General features: G+C 37.6%; 1 protein-coding gene across 5 annotated transcripts in view; it reads right to left on the bottom strand.

Annotated features, from left to right (window-relative positions):
- Positions 1-369: 369 nt before the first annotated feature.
- Positions 370-22,701, bottom strand: part of LOC105042761 (uncharacterized) — a 45,338-nt gene continuing 23,006 nt past the window's right edge. For 3 of the 5 annotated variants that reach the window (XM_073255177.1, XM_073255176.1, XM_073255178.1), the window contains one exon: positions 370-1,449. In XM_073255177.1, coding sequence (XP_073111278.1) covers positions 712-1,449 — 738 coding nt within the window. In that variant the 3' untranslated portion in view covers positions 370-711. The other 2 variants (XR_012140479.1, XR_012140480.1) reach the window with 2 other exon arrangements.

The raw sequence follows: 22,701 nt of genomic DNA, 5'->3' as shown, positions 1-22,701 counted from the left end.
TATTAAATTAAAAAATTTTCAATGTTATGAATATTTTATATTATATTTAATGATTTAATATTTTAAATTTTTAATATATTTTAATCTAAACCTAGTCCGACCACATCACTTGGCTGTTGAACCAGTGATTTGATGACAAGGGCCTATATGTTATATGTAAGTTTCCAACAAAGCTCCACTTTTCAAGGATCTGAGAAATCTGTTTAATTTTTAATTTTTTTTCATTTTGATTGGGAAATGTATTTCATATGTCATTCATTATCATCATTGCACTCTTAAATGATAAAAAATTCTTGGTTTCGCCATTCGGTAGAAAAAGACTGATTGATTCTCATAGACCAAATGAACTAAGCAGCGCATGCAAGAGAGTTGTGGAAAGAAATTGTGACAATGATCAAAAGGATAGTATGACAGTGATTATGGATGGGGACAATTATTCCTGGATGCAGTGCACAACCCAGTAAGAGGTACAGCTAGAGGTGGTTGGCTATTTGCCCATTAGTAATCCAAGATGGAAGATCGCTGGTAGCACTTTCCTGCAATGAGAAAAAGCTCCAGATTTCAGGGTGGCAACAAAATGTCTACACAGCAACAATCTATCTGAATTGGTGATCCATTTGCACGCACAGAACACTGCAAAAAAAATTGGAATGGTGAACAACATCCATCAATTTAGTTTGTTCACTTCAAAAACTGATGTTGGTCTCTTTGTCAGTTATATAACGGATCATGAACATTATCCATATCCACCCTCAATCCCATCTCTCTGACTCCACGAGATGCCATGGCCACCCGTTCACGTTCCATCTGCTCAGCTTTGATTACTAGGAGACGAGCAGCATGCCTTTTTCCAACACAATGCTGGGCCATTGCTGCTTCGCCCATGCATGGAATACTGCATTCATTGCACCACAGAGGCCTCTTCTTATCTGTGTTCTTGTCACCAAGTACCTCCTCCCACTTAGCCTTGTGCTTCTTTCCCTGTTGGTGTTGAGCCAGATTGAAAGCAGTCATGCATGGAACCTTGCATACATCGCACCACAAGGGCGCTGTCTGGCTTGAAAATGGTTGCTGAGCTTTAAATTGCTGAGGCTGTTGATCAAGTAATTGTTTTTCTGATGGATGTTGCCAATCCTGTGACTGTGGTCGTGCCCGTGGGAACGTTTGCCTATGCTGCAATCCAAACTGTTGTGAAGTTTTCTGGTATGGAGGTCGCAACAGTGGCCGTACATGCTGTAACCGGTGCAGTGAAGGTCTCTTAAACTGCAGTCTTCGTGGGGGTGCCTGCCGATCATGATGTGGTGGTCGATGATGTTGATCACGAAATTGTAGATGAATTGGCTGAGCCTGTTGATCCTGAAATTGTGGCTGTGGAAGTAACTTCTGTGGAAGTGGTAGAGATCCTGCTTCTCTCCTTGTCACAATAAGATTGGGTTCTGATGGCAGGTCCTAGAAGATAGGAGAACATGTGATTGCATATCCGAATGACCGAAGTAGATGAAATCACATCAGAAGAGGCAGAACAGACAAGTAAATATTTGTCGCAAGCTAAATGCAACCTCCAAAATTAGTATATTATCAAGTATCACGGATATGTGAAGGAGAAAACCATATAATCATGAACTATCTTGTGAATATAGTAAGAACCTCATAGGTGCAATCACATGAATTTCCTTCCACATTGATTGGCCAAAAGGAAGATAATAAAGATGCGGTAAAACTTTGGGAACAGGAAGAAATCAGATATTTGCATAACTACTATGATGACAAGAAGAGGAAACATGTGAAGAACAAAATATTGATAATAAAGGCCCAAAGATGGTCAGAAGTACAAGCAGCATATGAGGCACAAAGATAGTCAAAAGCACAACCAGCATGTATCATATATTCTAATGTTAGACAAGGACTTGGAGCTTTGCTCTGCATGTGAAGCTCTGTTTTTCAGTATCCTTGTTGCACACCACAAGTACTCCCGCATCAAAAATATTTACTGCACTTGGTTCGGTTCTTCATTTGATGACATGCGACAAGCAAATACATCTGCTGAAATTGAGGGTGTATTTATTAGATTGCATAAATAATTTAATAAAACCTTCAATCAGACTGGGAAGTCAAAGCCATCCATAGTATTTCTGACATGCCAGAGTCTGGTCTGTGATATATTCAGGCAAAAGGCAATGGGGTCTGCTAGAAGAGAAAAATGAAATTTAATATACACAGAATAAATGAGTATTACACATGAAAATTACAGTTCTTCTTAAACATTAAGTGTATCCTCTTTTCTCTGACAAGAACTTTAACAGCGACCATAGTACTAACAAATGGTAGGTAACAACTGCACTACAACATAATAAAATGCATTTCTTTATGATTATTGAAAGCATGAAGCTATTATTGACTCCTTATGCTATGAGAAAATCACTCATGTTGGCATTTGCAGTTAGGGGTGAAGAAACTCAGTTTCATACCTAAAAAACACAAACATCTATAAGCTAATCAATGTTTACCTACTGACCCATACTGACTGTACCATATCATATAGTACTGAGGTTCGGTTTGGTATATGAGCCGACCCGGTTCATACTTGTTTTAACCGACTGCAACCTCACTGTACTGCCTGGCATCAACCAGTATCGTTGGTTTCAAGCAGTACCTATGGATGGGCTCATGATGGCCAAGCCCAAGCCTAATCTATGATCAACTTTAATAAGGATTTGATTAGTAAAATGGTTTCAAACCTTGTTTGCAAACTTGAAATACTAGGTCTCATGAAGCATCACAGAGTTTTAGTAGTTTTGAAGGCTTCAGCCAATAGTTTTGATACAAATATGTTTGGAATTATGTTCAAAACCAAAATACAAGAGCATCAAGAAATGAGTTAGAAAAAGCAATTTTAAAAATGATGGATCATAACATGATCAATACAGATAAACCTGAGAATTTAAGTATTAGCACATATCACTTATGCGGTATGTTATTGTATGGCATTGTACTGGTATGCATCTAGACATCTGTCCATATTGGCACATGGTACCTAATTACGTATTATGACAGAACGACATCATGCTGCAACGTTAAAAATTCCAAAATAGGTACTGGTACCAATACTTTTCCTCTTGGGTGACGTGATATTTCCAAGTTATTTAAGGACAAACAAGAGCATAATATTAGATGCTATTGCAAAATGTAATCTATTCTTTGGTATCTTATTACCAAATCTAGCACTTCACTAGGGAGCATCAAATTAATATGAATAATAACAGTAACAAAACAATGATTTACAAGTAACTAATACAAAGATATATATTAAATCACAAAGTATTAAATTATCAATTATAAACTCTACTATTATGAAAAGAAGAATCCAAAAGTTATTATGTACTAATGAAATGGTAAATATCACGTATTTATGTTCAAGAAACTGATAGATTTTTGGATTTACTTGTTAAAAAATTAACTTTCTTATTTCTAATTTGTTCTCCATTTTTCAAATGTGTATGCAACATTACAAATTTCCGAATTAAGACTTGGTCTCTTTTCTTTTCCTTATTTTCTTCACCTATAAATATACATCATTTAATGAAAAAAGAAAAATAGATTATGGACTCCATTCATGTAGACCTAGATGGCTCGAACACTCAAGCCTTCAAACTGCGACAAGACTTCAAGCATGATGCTCGCAATGAATCGAAGCCCCCATAAGTAGTAGGTCAAATAAGACAGCCAAGACTAGTATATCTTCTAAATATATCATCAAAGTTATAAGTCGGGGCCGGAGGGGGGGCGTCGTGGTCGTTCCATCCTATTCCTATGAGAAAATGGGACCAGGATGGAGCTGGATTCTGAAACTCATCCATCAAGAAAAGAAGAAAAAAGAAAGAAAGAAAGCAAGAAAAGATGAAGAAAAGGAAAAGTGAAAGGAAAGATGAAGAAAAAGGAAAGAAAAAGGAAAAACAAAGAAAGAAAGAAGCAAACGAAGGGATAAGAAAAGAAAGAAGAAGAAAAAGAAAAGGAAGGTAATGAAAAAGAGAGAAAAAAGGAGAAAGGAAAGAAAGAAGAAAAAGAAAGAAAGAAAGGAAAAGAAAGGAAAGGAAAAGAAAGAAGGAGAGAGAGATGTAGGGCACCTGCAGAACTCGATTGGGAATGGTGTTGGATCATTAGGATAGTAGGACATCTCATTCCATGGAGAAACTGGAACACCCCCATCTCACAAGATTTAAAACCTTATATAAGATACAGCATAACAACATAAGGGAGAAAGAGAGAGAGGAAGAAGGAGAGAGAGGGCTCACATTATGGGCATTATAAATCAAATTCTGAACTGGCAGTGGTACAGGCACCATAAACACAATCATCGGATCAAAAAATCTATTGTAATCCAAACCTTATGTTGGATTTCTTGGATTTGGTTGAGCCACCCATGATGGGCTAGTCCGACCAAGATCACTTAAGAATTCAAATATTAGAGGGATTAGTTAGCGGAGAGAAGAAACTACTAGCTAGTTTCTCCTTCTCCCTCCATATTGTCAGAATTCTCCTTTCAAAAAGCATTCACATAAAAGACTCCCAATAGAGAGAAACCATCTAAAATTTCTTAAAAGAGGATAGAGACACCCAAAGAGCACTCTCTTTCATCTCATTCTTGTGTCAAAGTACTTGAACGGTGGATATCTTTTTATGCTTTCTATCGTGATTGCATATATGATGTGAAGGGTCTCTCGGGAGTGGGAAACATGTGATTCAAACATTTGGATCCTAAGAAATTTCATTTTTCATGGATTTTCCAAGTTAACTCCCCAAAATCTGCATTTACATCAAGTTTTCTCTAATATTGGTATTAGAGCACTAAAGGTTGAATTCGTGATCCATTTTTGACTTATGATCTATGATAGAAGTCTCATGGTTGATTGCCGTATTTGTTTTTCAATTATTTTTGCAATCCTAGGTTTCTTAAAACCTAGTTAATGGCATTTTTTTTTGCATATGTTGTATTAGGCTGAGATTTTTTTTTGTAGAAGTATGCTTTTTTATTTATGTTCTTTTAATCAGGCAAATCTCATGGCCTGACACCATTTACAATGGGAGATATAATGATTTATAGAATAAAAGACCGAGTGTTTGATTAGATATATCTTCTCACACTATCATTATTTTATTTGAATATTGGTATCATTAGAAAGCTCTCAGAATAAGCTTTCCAACGATATATTATATGCAACTTTTGGAGTTATATATTGAAAGTTTTTCTCTCTGCAAATTCTGTATGAAATCTTACATGAGGGAGAAAAAGATCACATGCATTCATATGATGGCGCATCACGAGCATGGCCATTGTCCCCCATGGTGCTTCTACTGACTGTTTGATCGTGGCATTTTTTCCACACAGTTGACAACTACGTTGACCACTTTTCCCACATCCTATTACTTAAAAAAGAAAGATTTGTTGTTGGGTTGTGCATTAGCGCGCTAATATCCTACGAGTGCATGTCAATGGATTTTTTAAAAAATAATTTTTAAAAAAATTATTTCTCAAAATACAGCAAATCGGGACTTACTTCCTGATTTACCATCCATTGCATGCCACACATGAAATCATGCACTGAAATCATGGGTTGAACCCACGATTTCGAGTCTAGGTGGGACAAAATCGTGGGTTCAACCCATGATTTTGACTCGCTGAGGTTGCAATCGAAATTGTGGGTTCAATCCACGATTTCAATGAAATCATGTGTTGAACCCATGATTTCAATGTTTTAAAAACCCAACCAAGCCCCCCTTTCTCCCCACTGATTTATGCAAGAAATCTTCCTAATTCTAATCTATCCAAACCCCAAACCCTCATCCCTAACCTAAAAATGACCTAATAGCCTCAAGAAAAGGTGGAGGTATGTCAAAAGGAAAGAGAGCTCGAGTAGAAAAAGGGAACAACTTTCACGTAGGTATAAAAAAGATTTATTTTTGAATAATGAGTGTAGCCAAAATTTTAGATCTAATTTTTCTCGAAGAAAAGTTGTTGGGGAAGAATAGTAGATTTAAATCGTTTTAGTGATTTTTGAATTGAATTTTTGTTTGAAAGGATGGGTTAGCTATCTATGATTATGCTAAATAAGCCAACTTATCATAACATAGTTAAATATTTTTATAGTAATTTTAGTTTTGATAGTTTAGCTTGTTCTATTTCATTGTATGTGAAAAAAAAATTATCGAGTTTGATAGTAGTGCTCTTGATCAAATTTTGGGTATTCCGTCAGATGATGACAAATATTTCAATAGTACTTGTTGGACTCATTAATATTTAGAGAATCATATTTGTATTAGAACTATTTTTGAGGATGATACTTTAAGTCGAACCGCTAAACTTAATGTACATCTATTACCACTTAAAAATAGACTAATTCATCATATTTTTACATTTAGTTTTCTACCTAGAGGAGGTCACAGAGATAATGTATCACATCCAGATATTTATCTTTTCAAAGTGATTCTTTTGGATGATAGAGTTAATTTGCCATATTTAATAATACATTATATGAATGAATATTTTCAAAGTCCCAAAACCTGTTTGCCCTATGGAGCTATTATGACCGCTATCTTCAAGGCCTTTGATGTTCCTATCGCTATGATGATGAAGTTATTAAGCTCAGACCAACTGACACCTACAATCATGCATCTCTGAGGCATATGAGGAATATATTTATTGTGAGGTATAGAGGCATATGTCGGAGGTACATAAAGAAGAAAGTGATGGTGATGGAGAAAGCCAGCTTGCCAATGAGACCAGCCTAGACATCCTGCTTGGCGTACATAGCTTACACAGTTTGATCAGTAGTCTTCCAATCTACATGCATTGTTTGCTCGGGTAGATGCACTAAAGATATCTCTCACTGCAAGAATCGATGCATGGGTTGACAGTATCGAGGCACGACTGGATGAGGGATTTGCATGATTTGATCAGTTCGTATCATAATTTTATCGTCAGTTCCCCCCACCTCCATAAGACCCTATAGCAGATGATTAAACTCTAGTTTCTGATTGCAGTATATGATGCTCCACCTGATGATGCATCATCTTTTTTATTTATTTTTAGAGTAATGTAATTTTGTTTGTTGTAAGTATATTTTTCTTTTTTTTTTGGTGCTCACAAATGAAATCATGTATTTTAACCAATTTTATCTTTAACATGAAATTTCTTATAAACTATTATGTTTCAATTAGCACCATTATTCTCATGCATTTGTACATTATTTTTTATGATGCTCCATTTGCACATTATTCTCATACACTTGTATAGGGATAACCATATGGGATCACACTATCTCAATTTCAGACAAATTTATATACTAGTGATCAGCAAATGGCTTCTTTAGCTTAAGTAACACCATTTCCATATTACATGCTAATTTCTCATTACCATATGATGTGAACTTATTCTGAACCATCATATCAATAGATGACTACTCAAACCTTTTTTAAGTCATAAATCTTTGTATATGTGTGCTCCATATTTTCAATTGTATTCCCTATGGTGGCTGATGATGGTATTAAAAACTCGGTCTTGTTTGACACATACGGTGTGAGCCTAGTATTGATAGGATAGGATAAAGACTTTAACAATGCAATCAATGCTCTTGCATGTGCATGATCTCGATCAAACCAGAAGTGTTGCTTTGTATAATAATTATCTATGAGGATTTTTTTGAGCCGATCCTCAGTGAGTGGTTGGTAGCGCGTATAAGTTGACATTCAACTGCCCATGACTGTATAAATTGAAGCTTATCTGATAATAGTATCTGACACATCACTACCCATTGTAGAGAACTGATCCTTTGTATGTCTTGAACTGGTATTCACTGGGACATTATCGACCACGTAGGGACTAGAGGCTCTAATCTATTCACTCCCCTGAGTTGTCATTTCTATATCCTGATTAGCTACTTCATAATCATCTCGATCAGAAATAGATTCAGTGTCTCCAATAGGTTGTACATGTAGGTACATCTGCATGGGATAAATAAGGATGGGAACTTATAGTTGAAAAGATAATTTCAATTTGTTCATCTTCGGTAATCGAAACAAGTTCATACTTCAATACTGTTGATTGCATAATTATAGGATATTTACATATTATCATTATTCTATTTTTTCTTCTATTTACATAGAAGATTCTACATAACTTATCCTCCAACTCCTCAAACGTCATTCCATATTTAAATCTAATAGCCTTTTGTGTTCGCCTAATATACTCTATTCCATATGGTCCGCTAACCATAGAACCATTAATATAGTATAAGGTTGTTATTGTTTCTCCTATATTTCACTACATATGCAATAAATTGAGTAAGTTCAGCATGCTTAGAATAAAATCACCATGCATACATTAAATAAATCTACTACTAAAAAACTCAAGAAAATCAAAATAAAAGTAGGAATGCTTAACTACATCGAATAAAAAGTTTCCATTATCTTGCCATTAAATAAATAATCTGAATAAAAAGAATTTGAACTTATGATTTCCAACAACTGGAATAAATAATTTGCATAGAAGAATTTGAACTCATGATCTTCAACAACCTAAACTTTGATGTCATGTCAACTAACAACTAACCCAAAATTAAATCTGTTGGTGTATACTTGCTAGCACGAATCATATTCTCATCAAATTCTAGATGTAGCAAGAAGTAAGGCATTTGTAGTGTTAGCAGCTAACTTGAATTTGATGTACAGTATGAGATCGACGCTAGTTTGCCATTATCTAGAAGTCGAGACCTCCATTGGAAGCTGGGTTCAATTAAAACTAGATATGCAACTTGATTTGGGCTTAACGTGAACTCGTCCACCTAACCCTCCATGGGTTTTTATGGATATGGATGATCTAAAAATTAATCCCAACTTCACCTCAAGTAAGATTGAGTTAGGTTTGACCTTCAACCTAAAGTAAATCAGACCCTAAACAAACCCAAACCAACTAGGACTAACCCCACCCAACCTGTTGTATACATAATAAATAATTAATATTTATATTTTATATAGATTACTCATATATTATATGGCTTTATATCTTGAACCTTTTCAATTTATATTTTAGTGTACTATCAGAATTAATGAATAATCAATGCATTACTCCAATATATTTTAAACAACATAAATGTTCAAAATTTCTTAGGATGTTTATTCAATCAAATTAACCCAATTAACGTAGCACAACTTAAGGCTGGATTATCTTGGATTGGGTTATGAGATTTAGATGTTTGATGTTAGATTTATCCTTAACCTAGCCTAATCCCCCTAACCAGTAGAATCTAAGCCCAGTAACTCAATTAGGAATCATAATCACCTCTTTCATCTTTAACCAAGTTTAGACATTGTACAAATTTTATGTTTTGTGTCATTTAAGTTCCAAAATCAATACCAACTCAAGTTGCTTTTTGAGCCTAAATTGAAAAGATAAAGAAGGGGAAGACTTATCGTGGGGAAGAAGGGGCCGGTCAGAGGGATGGGGAGTTGGGGGGCCGATCGGAGTATCAAGGAACATCGGGGCCGGTTGGAGGTGCAGATGGGGAGTAGGGTGGGGCCGGATGGAGAAGTGGATAGGGAGCAAGGTGGGGCCGGATGGAGGCCCGATGGAGGATGGGGAGCATGCATGGGGGAGGATAGGGCCCACAGGCAGTGGTCAGAGTGGTGGGGAGCAAAGGGGCCGAGATTCAAGAGGGACCACCGGGTGGTGGTCAGAGTGGTGGAGAGCAAGAGGGGCTAGGATTCAAGAGAGGGACCATCGAGCAGGCAGGGGGATTCAAGAGAGGGAGCACGGGCAGCGGTCAACATGGTGGAGAGCAGGGGGGACCGCAATCGCGGGAAAAGCCAGGTGAAATCATGGCTTCGAGCCATCATTTCACTGTTGCCAAGTCAACAGTCTGAGTTCCCACATGACAGTGCCGAGCTGGTGATCAAATCATGGGTTGAACCCATGATTTCACTGCTAGCACTCAAACCACTGTAAATCTACAAATAAATTTGTGTTCAAGGTATTTTGGGGAAAAAAATTTTAAAAAAAAATATTTTGAAAAAAATCCACATGTCAACACACTAAGGTTCGATTGTGTGTCCAAAAAAAAAGATTTATTTTTTGGGTGCGCGTCAATACGCTAATATCCCACAAGCATGCGTCAGTGCACTAAAGTCCGACCGCACGCCCCAAATAAAAAAAGGTCATGCATCAACATGCAGGATGCCTCAATCTCATACACTCGCATGTGACAGCGAACCCGTGCATGACAGCATGTGTCCCCATGCATGGACACTGCGCATCCACGTGGCAAGCACACCCGCTGCCTAGGCATTGCACATCCATGTGGTGCATGCACTAGCATGTTGCTGGGCCATAGATACTTTTAACCAATTTCTTTAAAAAATAATATTTATGCATGAGATTTGAATGTACTAATGCTAATATATTATTCAGCATGCATATTTTTTTATAATATCTTTCTCTTATGTGCATGTAGTGTAAAAAGGGTGATGGATCGCAAACAATTTATGAAGAATTCAGAAATTATAAGATGGATTCTAAATACACTATGCAAATACACATACAAAGATTGGACAATTTAATAAGAGCTCTTAGATGTGATGAAATTAATGTTCCTATTCTTGAACAAATTATTATTCTACTCAACTCCCTGCTGGCGATTAGGAAATTGTAGCACTCACTCTGTGCCAAAAATACAGGAAAAGAGAAGTTAAATCTTTCTACAAAATGACTTGTGAGCTTAAGTTGGCAGAAGAACGCCATATATTATTTGGGATGAGGCGAACCACAATACTATTTTAGTTTCTAGACCTTCGCAGCATGAGACACTTAGGCTATTGTGGACATGATAAGGATCTTAGGGATCCATAACTAGATAGAATAGGACACAAGATTATCCTAGATCAGTTTGTTTTCAACATAGAAAATGTATTGTCATATCAAAAGCATAAAAGACTTAGCAGGAATTATGCTTTAAAGTAATATCTTATTTGATTGCAAAGCTTGTGTTTAAAATTTATTTATTATTTTTTCCATTCTTGAAAATAGTCTCTTATACAGATGACTATGTATGAACTTAATTTGCAGTTCTTTAATGGCATGTTATGTATTATAGCTTACATTTGTTTATTCATTGCATTATAACATGCTTAAATATATTGTTGAGTGAGAGTTCTAAGATTGGTAGAACTCGAAGAAAGTTCTCATCTAGAATGTAAAATTTTTGAGCAAATGGTTCTAAGTCAATAATAACTAGACATTTGAATATGGAAGATGATTGGGAACATAGTAAACTTTCGATTCTATGTCTTATATTAGGTTATCATTGGTTCAGTTAGTTTTTTTGCTTAAAAAATAATATATATATTTGTGTGTGTATCTTATTGGATATTATTTTGTACTAGTATTTATTGTGTGCCGTGCCTCTATGTGGTAGTAGTGATTATGGCATCTGCATCCGAGAATATCATGGCAGACTTAAATAATGGTGAAAAGCTGAATGATGACAATCATGACATTTGGCATTGAAAAGTTCAATATATCCTTTAGGAACAAGAGGTTCTAGAGACACTCAACCATACCATGGTTGAACTTGAGTAGGGTACTTCTGCTCAACATAAAAGAGATCAGAAGGCTTATTTGGCTTAGAGGAAGAAGAACAGCATTGCTTACATTAAGTTGCTAAGCAGTCTGCAAGAAGATCTCATGTGTGAGTTCGAGGAGTATGACACTGCTCAGGAAATGTGGCTGCCCTAAAAGAGAAGTTTGGCAGTACTTTAGCTACTAAACTAAGGAGACTGACTATCAAGTTTAACTCTTATAAGAAGCACCTAAATAATAATATGAGGTAGCATCCTAGAAAGATGTCATACACGATAAGAGAGTTGAAGGTAGCTAGCCATATCCTCACTAATGAACAACAAGTTAAGGCTGTCATTAGATCCTTACTCAAGAGCTAGGAGCACATGATAATTACTATGATGCATGATGATAATGTAAAAATTTTTAATGACATAGCATGTCATTTGGAGCTGGAAGATGAGTGCCTCAAGGCAACTAAATCTTTTGGATTAGCTTATGTAGCTGAATCTACCTCATGTAAGGCTCCTGGCTTCAAGCATAAGAGAGATTAGATATTCTCCAAAATGGGTAAGGAGAAAGGACAAGTATCAAAATTTGGTAAGGCTAACTGATGCAAGAGAGGTAAGCATAATGGTAAAAAAAGGACAAGACCAAGATGTACTGCTACAACTGTGGCAAATTGGGTCACTTCACTCATGAATGCGCTAAGCCGAATAAGGTATATCTTTGCTCTATTATATTAAATTATGTTTATGTTTCTAGCTATTTTTTACTTACTGAATCATGTCCTATATGGACTGTAGACTTAGGAGCCACAGATCATAAAGAAAAAGATAGAGGAGCTTTTGTGGAGTACCATCTAATCAATCCTGGCACTAGGTGGATATATGTAAAAGGTAATTCCAGAGTTAGAGTAAAAGGTATTGACACCTGCAAATTAATGCTAAATGGTGATCGTACCTTGCTCCTACATGATGTCCTATATGCACTAGATCTTCGATGGAACTTTGTTTGTATAATTGTCCTTCTTGGTTAGGGATATAGCTTGAACTTTCATGGTACTTATCTTGATGTTTATTTAGGGACAGCCTATTATAGCTCTAGATATTTGTTGGATAGTTTTATGGTACTTACTGGGGTATGAGTCATTCGGATGAGCCATTTTTTGCCAGCTGTGCACTTTGACTTAAGACCGAGATAACATAAACCAACTCATAGGTCTAGCCTAGGGGGAGATAGTAAAAGCCAAACATCCCAGATGACAACTGACTCCACCAATTGAATGCTGATCTGGCAAATACCTACTCGGGCATCGAAAACTGACTCGGGCATTAGACAATGCCGCCTTGAGGATTATAATCTCTTATACATTTAACTGATCTCGGATCCAAACCAAGGATGCACTTTGGTGCTATGCAAACCTCAAGCCACCAGCCATCTCAAGGCGGGGTTAGGCCGTCAAAATCTTCCAATGGTTTCTGGAATATAGACAACTAGTGCTCATGACTAATAACTGCAATTTGCATGTTAGTGGATAGATTTTCTGTCCTAACGGCCTATCCTTTTAAGGCCTAACAATCTATAATATTAGGGTCTAACGGCCTATCGGATTTAGGCATAATAACCTGTAGCTCCATCTTTATATGGAGAGATAACTAGGGGATCCTAAGATAAGCAAGTAGACACACCCACAGAGAACAATACCCACATACTCTGGCTCTCCCATCTTTTCCCTTCTTTCTTCCTTGTTTTGAAGCTTTGGCTAACCTAAGCATTGGAGGGTCCCCCACCGGAGCACCCTCGGTGCATGTAGACTTCCATTGTAGGTTCCTCAGGAGGGAGCACCTCATCAACCTGACCCAAGCTTCGCATTGGTGGGCGACCGACATTGATCCGGAGACTTATAGTAACAAATTAGTGCTAGAGGAAGGGCTCATATTGCACACTTTTTGAAGGAAGGAGGAAGAAGATGGTGAGAACTCAAATACAAGACACCTTCGCTGCTTCTCACCAACACTCATCTCGACAGAGCCAGTGGAATTCAAACCTCCAGTGGCAGACCCAACTCCACCCACCATGGTAGAAAAACCCCAATAGTTTAACGTCCTAGTTCAGTAGGTCTAAGCACTTATCACTACCATCCAATAGCTCCAACAAATGATGGAAAGGCAAAATCAACCAGAGTTGGCTGCTCCACATAGTGCAGCCATTGGTCCCATCTCAGGAGCTTGGAGAGGCCGCCACAGCACTCTCATCATTTGGAGTTGGCCATTGGCCGGTCCCTCTCGCCTCGACGAAGCTCTAAGAGAGTGGATCGACAGCATCGGGCCTTTGAATCTTCGGAAGGAGACTCAATTCCATGGTACTCTCAGTGCCCTAGGAGATCTCGCCATGAGGATGATCTCGAGTAGAAGATCTGAGAGATTGAGCAGAGGCTCAAGTTGTACCAAGAAAGGGATCAGAAGTGCAACGACCTCCTCAACTTCAGCATGCGCCACCTTTCTCCCCAAGAATATTGGAGGAACCAATTCCACCTCAATTCAAGATGCTGTCGGTGGAACCTTTTGACGGATCCTCAGATCCTTTGACCACCTCGAGGACTACCAAGCACTTATGATCTTCAGGAGGCCTTAAACATCCTCCTCTACCTTGCTTTCCCTATCATGCTCAAGAAGTCGGTGCGAGCGTGGTATTTCGATCTCCAATCAGGGACCATCCACTCCTTCAAACAACTCGATAGATAGTTGCCCAGAGGTAGCAACCCAAGATGGAAGGGGGGTGAATTGGATTCTTTAAAAATTTTAACTAAATTTAAGCTCTAAACAAGTATGTGCTTTATTTAACTTAATTCAACTTAATACGATTGTGTAGTGTATGCAGTGGAATCAAATATGTATGAAGCTAAGCATGAATTAAACAAAGCTAACCAAGAGTTAAACAAATTCAACAAGCAAAGCAACTATTAAAAGTGTGCAAGATATGTAAGGCAATAGAGGAAGAGCCACAACACAAACACACAAAGATTTTATAGTAGTTCGGTGCAATCTAGCATCTCCGTCTACTCTCTAAGCTTTCTTTGAAAATTTTACTATAATTCTTCTGATTATAGTGTGTTTGTTTTCTCGGACTTACAAATAAATTCATTTGATTTTCTGGGATCACCGATCAAAACCCTGCGCCGATAGTTTTTCGGGCTCACTATCAATCCAGTTGATTTTTCGAAATCACCAACCAAAACCTACAATATCCAATTCTGGGCTTGGATGGGCCTAATCCCCAAGTTTCTAGAATCCAAAAAATCTTGTAAAGAAAATAAAATACAAAGTATAAATTTCAACATAGAAAACAAAAATAGAAAAATAAACTCTTTGAGCGCGAAGAAGAGGCTCAAAGATTGGCTCTTTGAAGCTTTGCTTTCTCTTTTTTGAAGCTTAAGAAGATGTGCTAGATGTTGGTGAAGATTGCTCTTGAATGCCCTCTAATTTCTTAGCTTGGTTCCTCTCTTTTTTCTCTCTTTTTGATGTGCAATAAAAACCACTCTAATCTGAAATATTTTCTCTTTAATCTTCCTTCCAAATTGATTCTCTATCTTTAAATACTGTTGAGGATGGCAGAAGAGTGAGTTCTAGCCGTTGGAAGTCTTGAACTAGCCGTTGAAGTAAAGAAATGACCCTTTGAAGGGTTGTAAAAAACTAACCACTATGTTGATACCGTACCTGGGGTCAACTCCAATTGTGCAGGGGTCGACTTCAATTCTGAAGGGGTCGACTCCAATTTTCAGGAGTCAGCTCCTGGACTGCATTCAAACAATCTACTTTCTATTTTTCTAAAAGAGTCGACTCAAGCTTTTCATGAGTGGACTCGAGCTCTGTGCTACTTGATACCAATGTACCGGAATTGACTCGAAACCTCCTAGAGTCACCTCAAAACCTTCCAACTTCATTCTTTTTATATTTTGCCCTTTTAAACTTGAATTTATTGGCCCTAAATCTTTCAAATGATATTTACTTCTTTTTCTTTTATTTTCTTCATAATGAGCTATCCAAATTTGTGAAAACTTCTTTTAAATGTTTTGGCTTGACATCTTGAGTGGACTTCTTCCAAAGATAATTTTCTTAATATGAGTATTTGAGAAATCCTACATTCAATCTTGAAACACATGATTAGTAATTTTTTTATTCAATATTTTGTGATCATCAAAATCAATCATAGAGTCAACAATAGTTCCATGTGCAGTTCAGCAGTAACAGCCTTCGATCGATGAACTCCGACAGTCTCTTCTCCATCTAGCAAAAAGAGAGGGAGTCACTATGTGACTACATGGCCTGCTTTAGTGTGGCTATGCTGAAAGTCCACAACCTCAATGAGGTTGCGATGTCGGTTTTGAAAAGGGGGCTTTGGAGCAACTACCTTCTCTTATCCCTCGATAAGAGCTTTCTGAAGGACTATGCTAACCTCTTTGCCCGTGCTCAAAAATACATGCAAGCCAAGGAAGCAGTAGTTGTCCGTCAGCAAGCCGAGGGAATAAGGAGGTAGAAAATATCCTCGGGAGGAACCCTTGGAATCTCGGGGTGAACTGGAGTCCTCCCACCAGTCGAGGAACCTAAGGTCAAGAAAACAACCTCGTTGGTTTAACACCTATACCCCTATCTCCACCTCCATCCTAGATCTTCATGGAGATCGAGGGAGAGACATATCTTCATCGACTAGAGCTGATAAAAGCCCCATGAAGAGAAGGAACTGGAATAAGTATTACTGATTCCACCATGACATAAGCCATGACATTGAGTGCCACCAGCTTAAGGACAAGATCGAAGTCTTGATTCAAAAATGGTACCTCAAGAATTATGCCTGAGAAAGGGAAGATCGAATGATCGAGCTACTACCCCGACGCCAACCCGAAGAGGAGGACAACAGCAATAATACAATAGCTGGCATAATCAACATGATCTCAAGATTTGTCGAGGAAAGGAGATAAAGGATCAAGCTGAGAACTCATCGTTGAAGAGGCAACAGATGTGATATAATTTTTTTTCTGATGAAGATATTCAAGTTCAAACTCCTTATGATGATGCCGTCACCATTTTCCATGATGATGGCAAACTATGATGTAAAAAGAATCCTCATTAATAATGAAAGTTCGATCGATATCTTGTCTTATGATGCTTACTAAAGAATGAAACTACTGGCCAACCAACTGAGAAGTCAATACTCCCCTCGTCGGGTTCTTAGGAGACTCCATCCTGGTTGAGGGAGAAGTTACCCTACCTACCACGGTGATACTAGAGTCTCGGCACACTATCGTGCAGTTGACCTTCTTGGTGGTCTGAGTTCCATCCGTCTATGGCACTATTATCGGTCAGCCCAGGCTCAACGTGCTCCGGATGATGGTATCCACTAACCATCTTTTGGTGAGGTTCCCATCGAAGAACAAGGTTGAGGAGATCTAAGGGGATCAGATGCTAGTCCGGTGGTGCTTCATGGCTTCGGTAAAGGGACAAAAGCCCATAGAGTCTCTACCAATCAAGAACCTCGACCACCGAGAAGAGCTTAAGGAGGCCTGAGGTGAACTAAGTAGCCAAAGTCCGTGCCGCTCCAAGAGGACCCAACTAGGACGATCTAAGTCAGAACAAAGTTGTCAGCTGGTGTACAGGCCCGCTTGCTATAGTTCTTGCAAGCGCATGCTGACATCTTCGCTTAGTTGGTGTCTGATATACTAGATATTCCTCCTGAAATCATTGTTCAAAGGTTAAGCATTGCTTCTGGACATTATTGGTTCTAGTAAAAGAAGAGCTTTGCATCTGATCAATAATGGGTGGTGGATAAGGAGGTGGACAAACTCCCGGTGGCAGGCTTCATTCAAGAAGCTCAGCACCCCAATTGGCTGGCAAACATAGTGATGGTGAAAAAGGCTAACGGCAAGTAGAGGATATATATCAACTATACTGATCTCAACAAAGCTTGCCTAAAGGATAGATTTTTGCTACCATGGATTGACCAGCTTGTGGACGCCACCTTGAAACACAAGCTCTCGAGCTTCAGGATGCCTTCTCTAGATAAAACCAGATCCGGATGGTGCTCGAGGATAAGGAAAAGATGGCATTCATCACTGACAAAGGTTTGTATTGTTATAAAGTAATACCATTTGGATTAAAATATGCAAATACAACATATCAGTGCCTCATTAATAAGATGTTCAAAAATCCATAATATGGAGGTGTGTGGACGATATGCTAGTAAAGATCACCAAAGCAAATCGACACATAGCCGACATGGAGGAAGCCTTTAGGGAACTGAGACGGCACCGAATGAAGCTCAATCTCACAAAGTGCACCTTTAGAGTCTCCTCAAAAAAATTCTTGGATTCATGGTGATGTAGTGAGGGATCAAAGTGAACTCAAAGAAGATTCGAGCATCCTCGAAATGAAGCATCTGGCCTAAAAAAAAGACGTGCAGCACCTCGCAGGGAGAATAGCCACCCTTAGTCGATTCCTCTCGAAGTCAGCTGAAAGATGCCTCCCCTTCTTTATAGTTTTGTGCCAAGCTAAAGATTTTGAATGGATGGAAGAGTGCTAAGCCTTTGGCCAAAGCAGGATGAAAATTAGAAAGAGTTTCTAATGTTTCATCAATCGAGTCATCATCATTGGATCGAGATACATAAGGACAGATGTTTGGGCTTGACATAATTCCATGCCCATAACTTATTCGGGATGTTGTGTGATCTAAGGATTGAATTGTATGGTAACTTGCCATTGAAGGATATTTTGGTATTTTTATCAAAATTCTACATCTTCTTAGTAGTCATGACATGTTGCTAGACGTCATCTTGACTTGTAGACTCGCATGAATTAAAAGAGTTTAATTCATCAATCAATTAGGAGTTTTAATTGATTGATGCAATTGGACTTGATCTAGTTTGATTGGGTTAGCTCGAGTCTACTGCTGGCTAGGTGTGGAATCCAATGGGTCGCACACATAAGGGATTAAATCTTGGATCAATAAATATGGATTTATTTGAAATCCTAATGGGTTTAATCAACATGCTAGCACATGGATTAACCCAAGTTTTCAATTGAGTTTGACTTAATCCCTTTGGACTGGTCAAACCCAAGGTGCCAAAGAGTTGTGCGTCAGATTAATATTGGGGCGTCTATTTTTTCTCTCACCCAAAAGATAAGATCTCATGTAAAAAGGAGAGAAATATTAGGGTGCCATCAGATTTCCTTCTATTGACCAAGTCAAAAATATCTCCACTCCTTTTATTCCTTGCGCCAAGTGTTGTTGTGCTAAGAGAGATAATATCAAGTGCTAAAGATGTTTGGATGGAATCAAACTTTGACTGGGTCAAAGGTGACTCACACCTCCTAAAGTCCTACCACCCTAAACTTCCTAATATGGAAGTTATTTCATGAGAAAGAAGGGAGGGCATGGTGGTTTCTTCTGGGTTGGCGCAAGGAAGAGTCCTCTTGGTTAATCACTTCCTAATGCCCCAGATTAAATGCCTTAGTAGGCATATTAGTTGGTCAAACATAAAATTGTTTCATGTTTATTCTGAGGTCTAATGCCTCAGATTAATTGGTGCCAAATAATGCTGATTACTCTTGGTTTTTAGCGAGCCATAATCCTCTTTATTTCCATACCCCTTGAAAGAAAATGTCGAACATTTTCTTGCACCCAAGAACTCTATAAAAGGGAGGCACTCTGGGTTGTTTTCCAAGCAAGGCAAGCAAGCCAAGCTAGGCAGATAATCCAAAAGAGGGTTTTGAGAATAGGAGGAAGGTTCGAGTGTTGGGCAGCTTGATAGGGAGAAGAAAGAAAAGCAAATTCTGCTTTTCTAAGAGTTGGGTTTTTAAGAGTTGGGGGTCCAGAAAAGGAAGAGTTTTTATGGCAAATCTTTTGAGAAAAGTGAGGCCATTGGATTTGATCCAAGAAGGAAATCAAAGGCTGAGATTCTTCAAAAGAATAGCAGCAAATTGCTGATTGGGAAGATCCTTGATTGAGCTCCTGTGTGGATCATTGTTGGAGGACACACACTTAGGTGCCTTGTAGAGACTAAACCGAATCAGATAATGTTCTGATTCAAGGTAATTGGCTAATATAATTTATGCTTTATATTGTTTGATTGCTAATCTACAAGGGATCACAGGGATTGGGTTTGGGTTAGCAAATATTTTCATAAGATGATGCATGTAAAATTTTGAAATCTATATTCCGCTGCGCAACTTGAACCCAACAGTGATATCAGAGCCTACCTTGTTAGATTCAGTCAAATATGCATGTTATTATTGTAATATGTTATGATGATTGATGGATTAGTAGCATCTATTTGTGTAAGGCAAAATTGTTTTGACCATGATCAATGTCATAATATGTTAGACATGTTATGGCTGAAATTTTGGTTGCTGAAATTTCTGATTTCAAAATTTAATGATTGCTGAAATTTGATTCATGCATGAATTTTCTGATTGATTAAATTTCATGTTACCAAAATTTAGTAGCTATTAATTGAATCATGATAGATAGATGTTACAAGTCAAACCTAATTAGATTAAGGTTTGAGTTGACTTAAGTCAAACCTAATTAGATTAGGGTTTGATTCATGTAATCCTAATTGGGTTAGGGTTCGAATTAAGATGGACTCAAGTCTTATGATTAGGCTAGACCAAGAGTTGAGTTAAGTCCAAATCATAATCTAATTGGTCTAAGAGTTGGACAATTAACTCAAGCATCAATATTGTGATATATGAATGATATTACAATTGGAATAACATGATATATATTTTTAAGCATGATAGTAGTTTCACAATGTATACTTGTTAAGGATGTGCTTGAGACCAGATGTTTCTCATCTAATATTATATTAAGTTATATGGCAAAGTGTTAAGAACACTATCCATGCCTTCATACTAAGTCAACAGGGCATATTGAGATATGTAGCTAGCTTGTTGTGCTATCCACAAGGCTTGTTATGGAGATTGGTATAATATTATCTTGGTGCATAGAGATGCTTATAGTATATCTAAATGGTGTTGCCTTATTGTGCTATCCACAAGGATAGCATTGTTTAGGTATAACTATATGAAAATGAATGGTAGAACTTAATTTACATATTGTAGTTTGTTGTGCTATCCACAAGACTATAAGTGAGAATTACAGAAGTCACAATTGGTACGAGTTACCTATCCTTGAACTCATAGATGCTTGTTGTGCTCTCCACAATGCCTTTAGGAGGGATTGGGATCTCAATCCCACTAAAAAATCTTAGAGTAAGGTTTCTTATCTCCATACTTGAGGGCTATAGAATTTGCTAAATTAATGGGAGGCGCAATTAGACAAAAGACCTAATCTAATTATGCATGTCATCATAAGTAATCTGCTTAAAGTTTGTTCTTGGTAATTGTAGATTATTACTACACTAATGGCATCTTCACTATCATTGCACGGCATACTTGATGCCAACAAACTGACCGGACCCAACTATATAGATTGGTTAAGGAACTTGAGAATCGTTCTCACCTAGTAGGTCTCCTATATACTTGATACTTCTAGTCCCGATTCGATTGGGGATGATACTTCTGAGGAGGACAGAGCCACTTATAAGATGTGGCAAAATGACAGTATGATTGTCAAGTGCATCATGTTGGCCTCTATGAATAATGAGTTATAGAGACAACATAAAAACATGGACCCTCAATCTGTACTTCTCAACTTGAAAGAGTTGTATGGAGACAGAGTAGGGCTGCTAGATATGAGATATCTAAGCAGTTATTCCGTACCAAGATGAGTGAGGGCTTTTCCATATAGATCCATGTCCTAAAGATGATTGATCTGATTACTCAATTAGGTCAATTGGGGTTTGTGATGGATGGTGAGCTGAGTCGAGATTTAATCTTGCAATCACTTGCTGATTCTTTCTCTTAGTTTGTCATAAACTACTATATAAACAAACTGAACTTAAGTCTGCCAGAGCTGCTCAATATGTTGAAGACAGCCGAAAGCCATTTGAAGGGAGAAAAGGCTTCTGTTCTTCTTGTCAATGGGATCAACAAGAAGGCAGGCAAGAAGGGTTCCAAGAAAAAGGTAAACCTTAAGGTAAGCATCTCGAAGAATAAAAAGATGAAAAATATCTCCATCAAAGGTACTTATTTCCATTATGACAAGGATGAGCATTGGAAGAGGAATTGCAAAGTTTACCTTGCGACTGTGAAGCAACAGGAGGAAGAAAATGTTGCTCAAGATTTGTAAATGATACAAACAAGTTTATCATTAAGTACTTCAACTTTAGATTCTCGAGTATTAGATACTGCATGTGGTTCACACCTATGCAAATCGTTGCAAAGACTGTAGGGAATAAGAAAATTGAATGAAGGTGACTTCAAGTTGTTTGGTGCTAGTGGAGGGTCCACTAAAGCCAAAGCTGTTAGAACCTACCTATTAAAGTTGCCTTTAGATAAAGTACTAAAGTTGTTAGACTGTTATTTTATGCTAAAAATAATTAAAAATATTATTTCTGTACCTTTGTTGCTTGAATATGGTTATGAAATAAATGGAAAGCATAATGATTGTTCTATTTATCATTCTAATGCATATTTTGGCAATACTTTTGTGGATAATGGTCTTTTACTCTTGTCACTTAATGATAATATGTTTTATGTTGATGAATAAAAAGAAAAAGAGAAGATGCAAATGTCATATATATTTGGCACTATCGACGTGGTCATATCAATGAGTCAAGGATTAACAGGTTTACAAAGAAAATTTGTTTGATCCATATGATTTTGAATCTTATGGAACTTGTGAATCTTGTCTCATGGATAAGATAATCAAATCTCCATTTACTGGACATAGAGAAAGGATGAGTGACTTATTGAGCCTAGTACATACGGATGTATATGGCCCAATGACAACTCAGGTCAGAGGAAGATACTCCTACTCCATCATATTTATTGATGATTTTTTGAGATTTGGATATATGTATTTGATGAAATACAAATCCGAAGCCTTCGATAAGTTCAAGGAGTATCAATGAATGGTTGAGAAACAAACTAGTAAAAGTATTAAAGCTTATCGATCTAATCGAGGAGATGAATACA

The sequence above is a fragment of the Elaeis guineensis genome, chromosome 4, assembly GCF_000442705.2.
Source record: "Elaeis guineensis isolate ETL-2024a chromosome 4, EG11, whole genome shotgun sequence".
In the NCBI taxonomy this organism is placed as follows: Eukaryota; Viridiplantae; Streptophyta; class Magnoliopsida; order Arecales; family Arecaceae; genus Elaeis; species Elaeis guineensis.
This window is presented reverse-complemented; position numbering and strand designations above follow the sequence as displayed.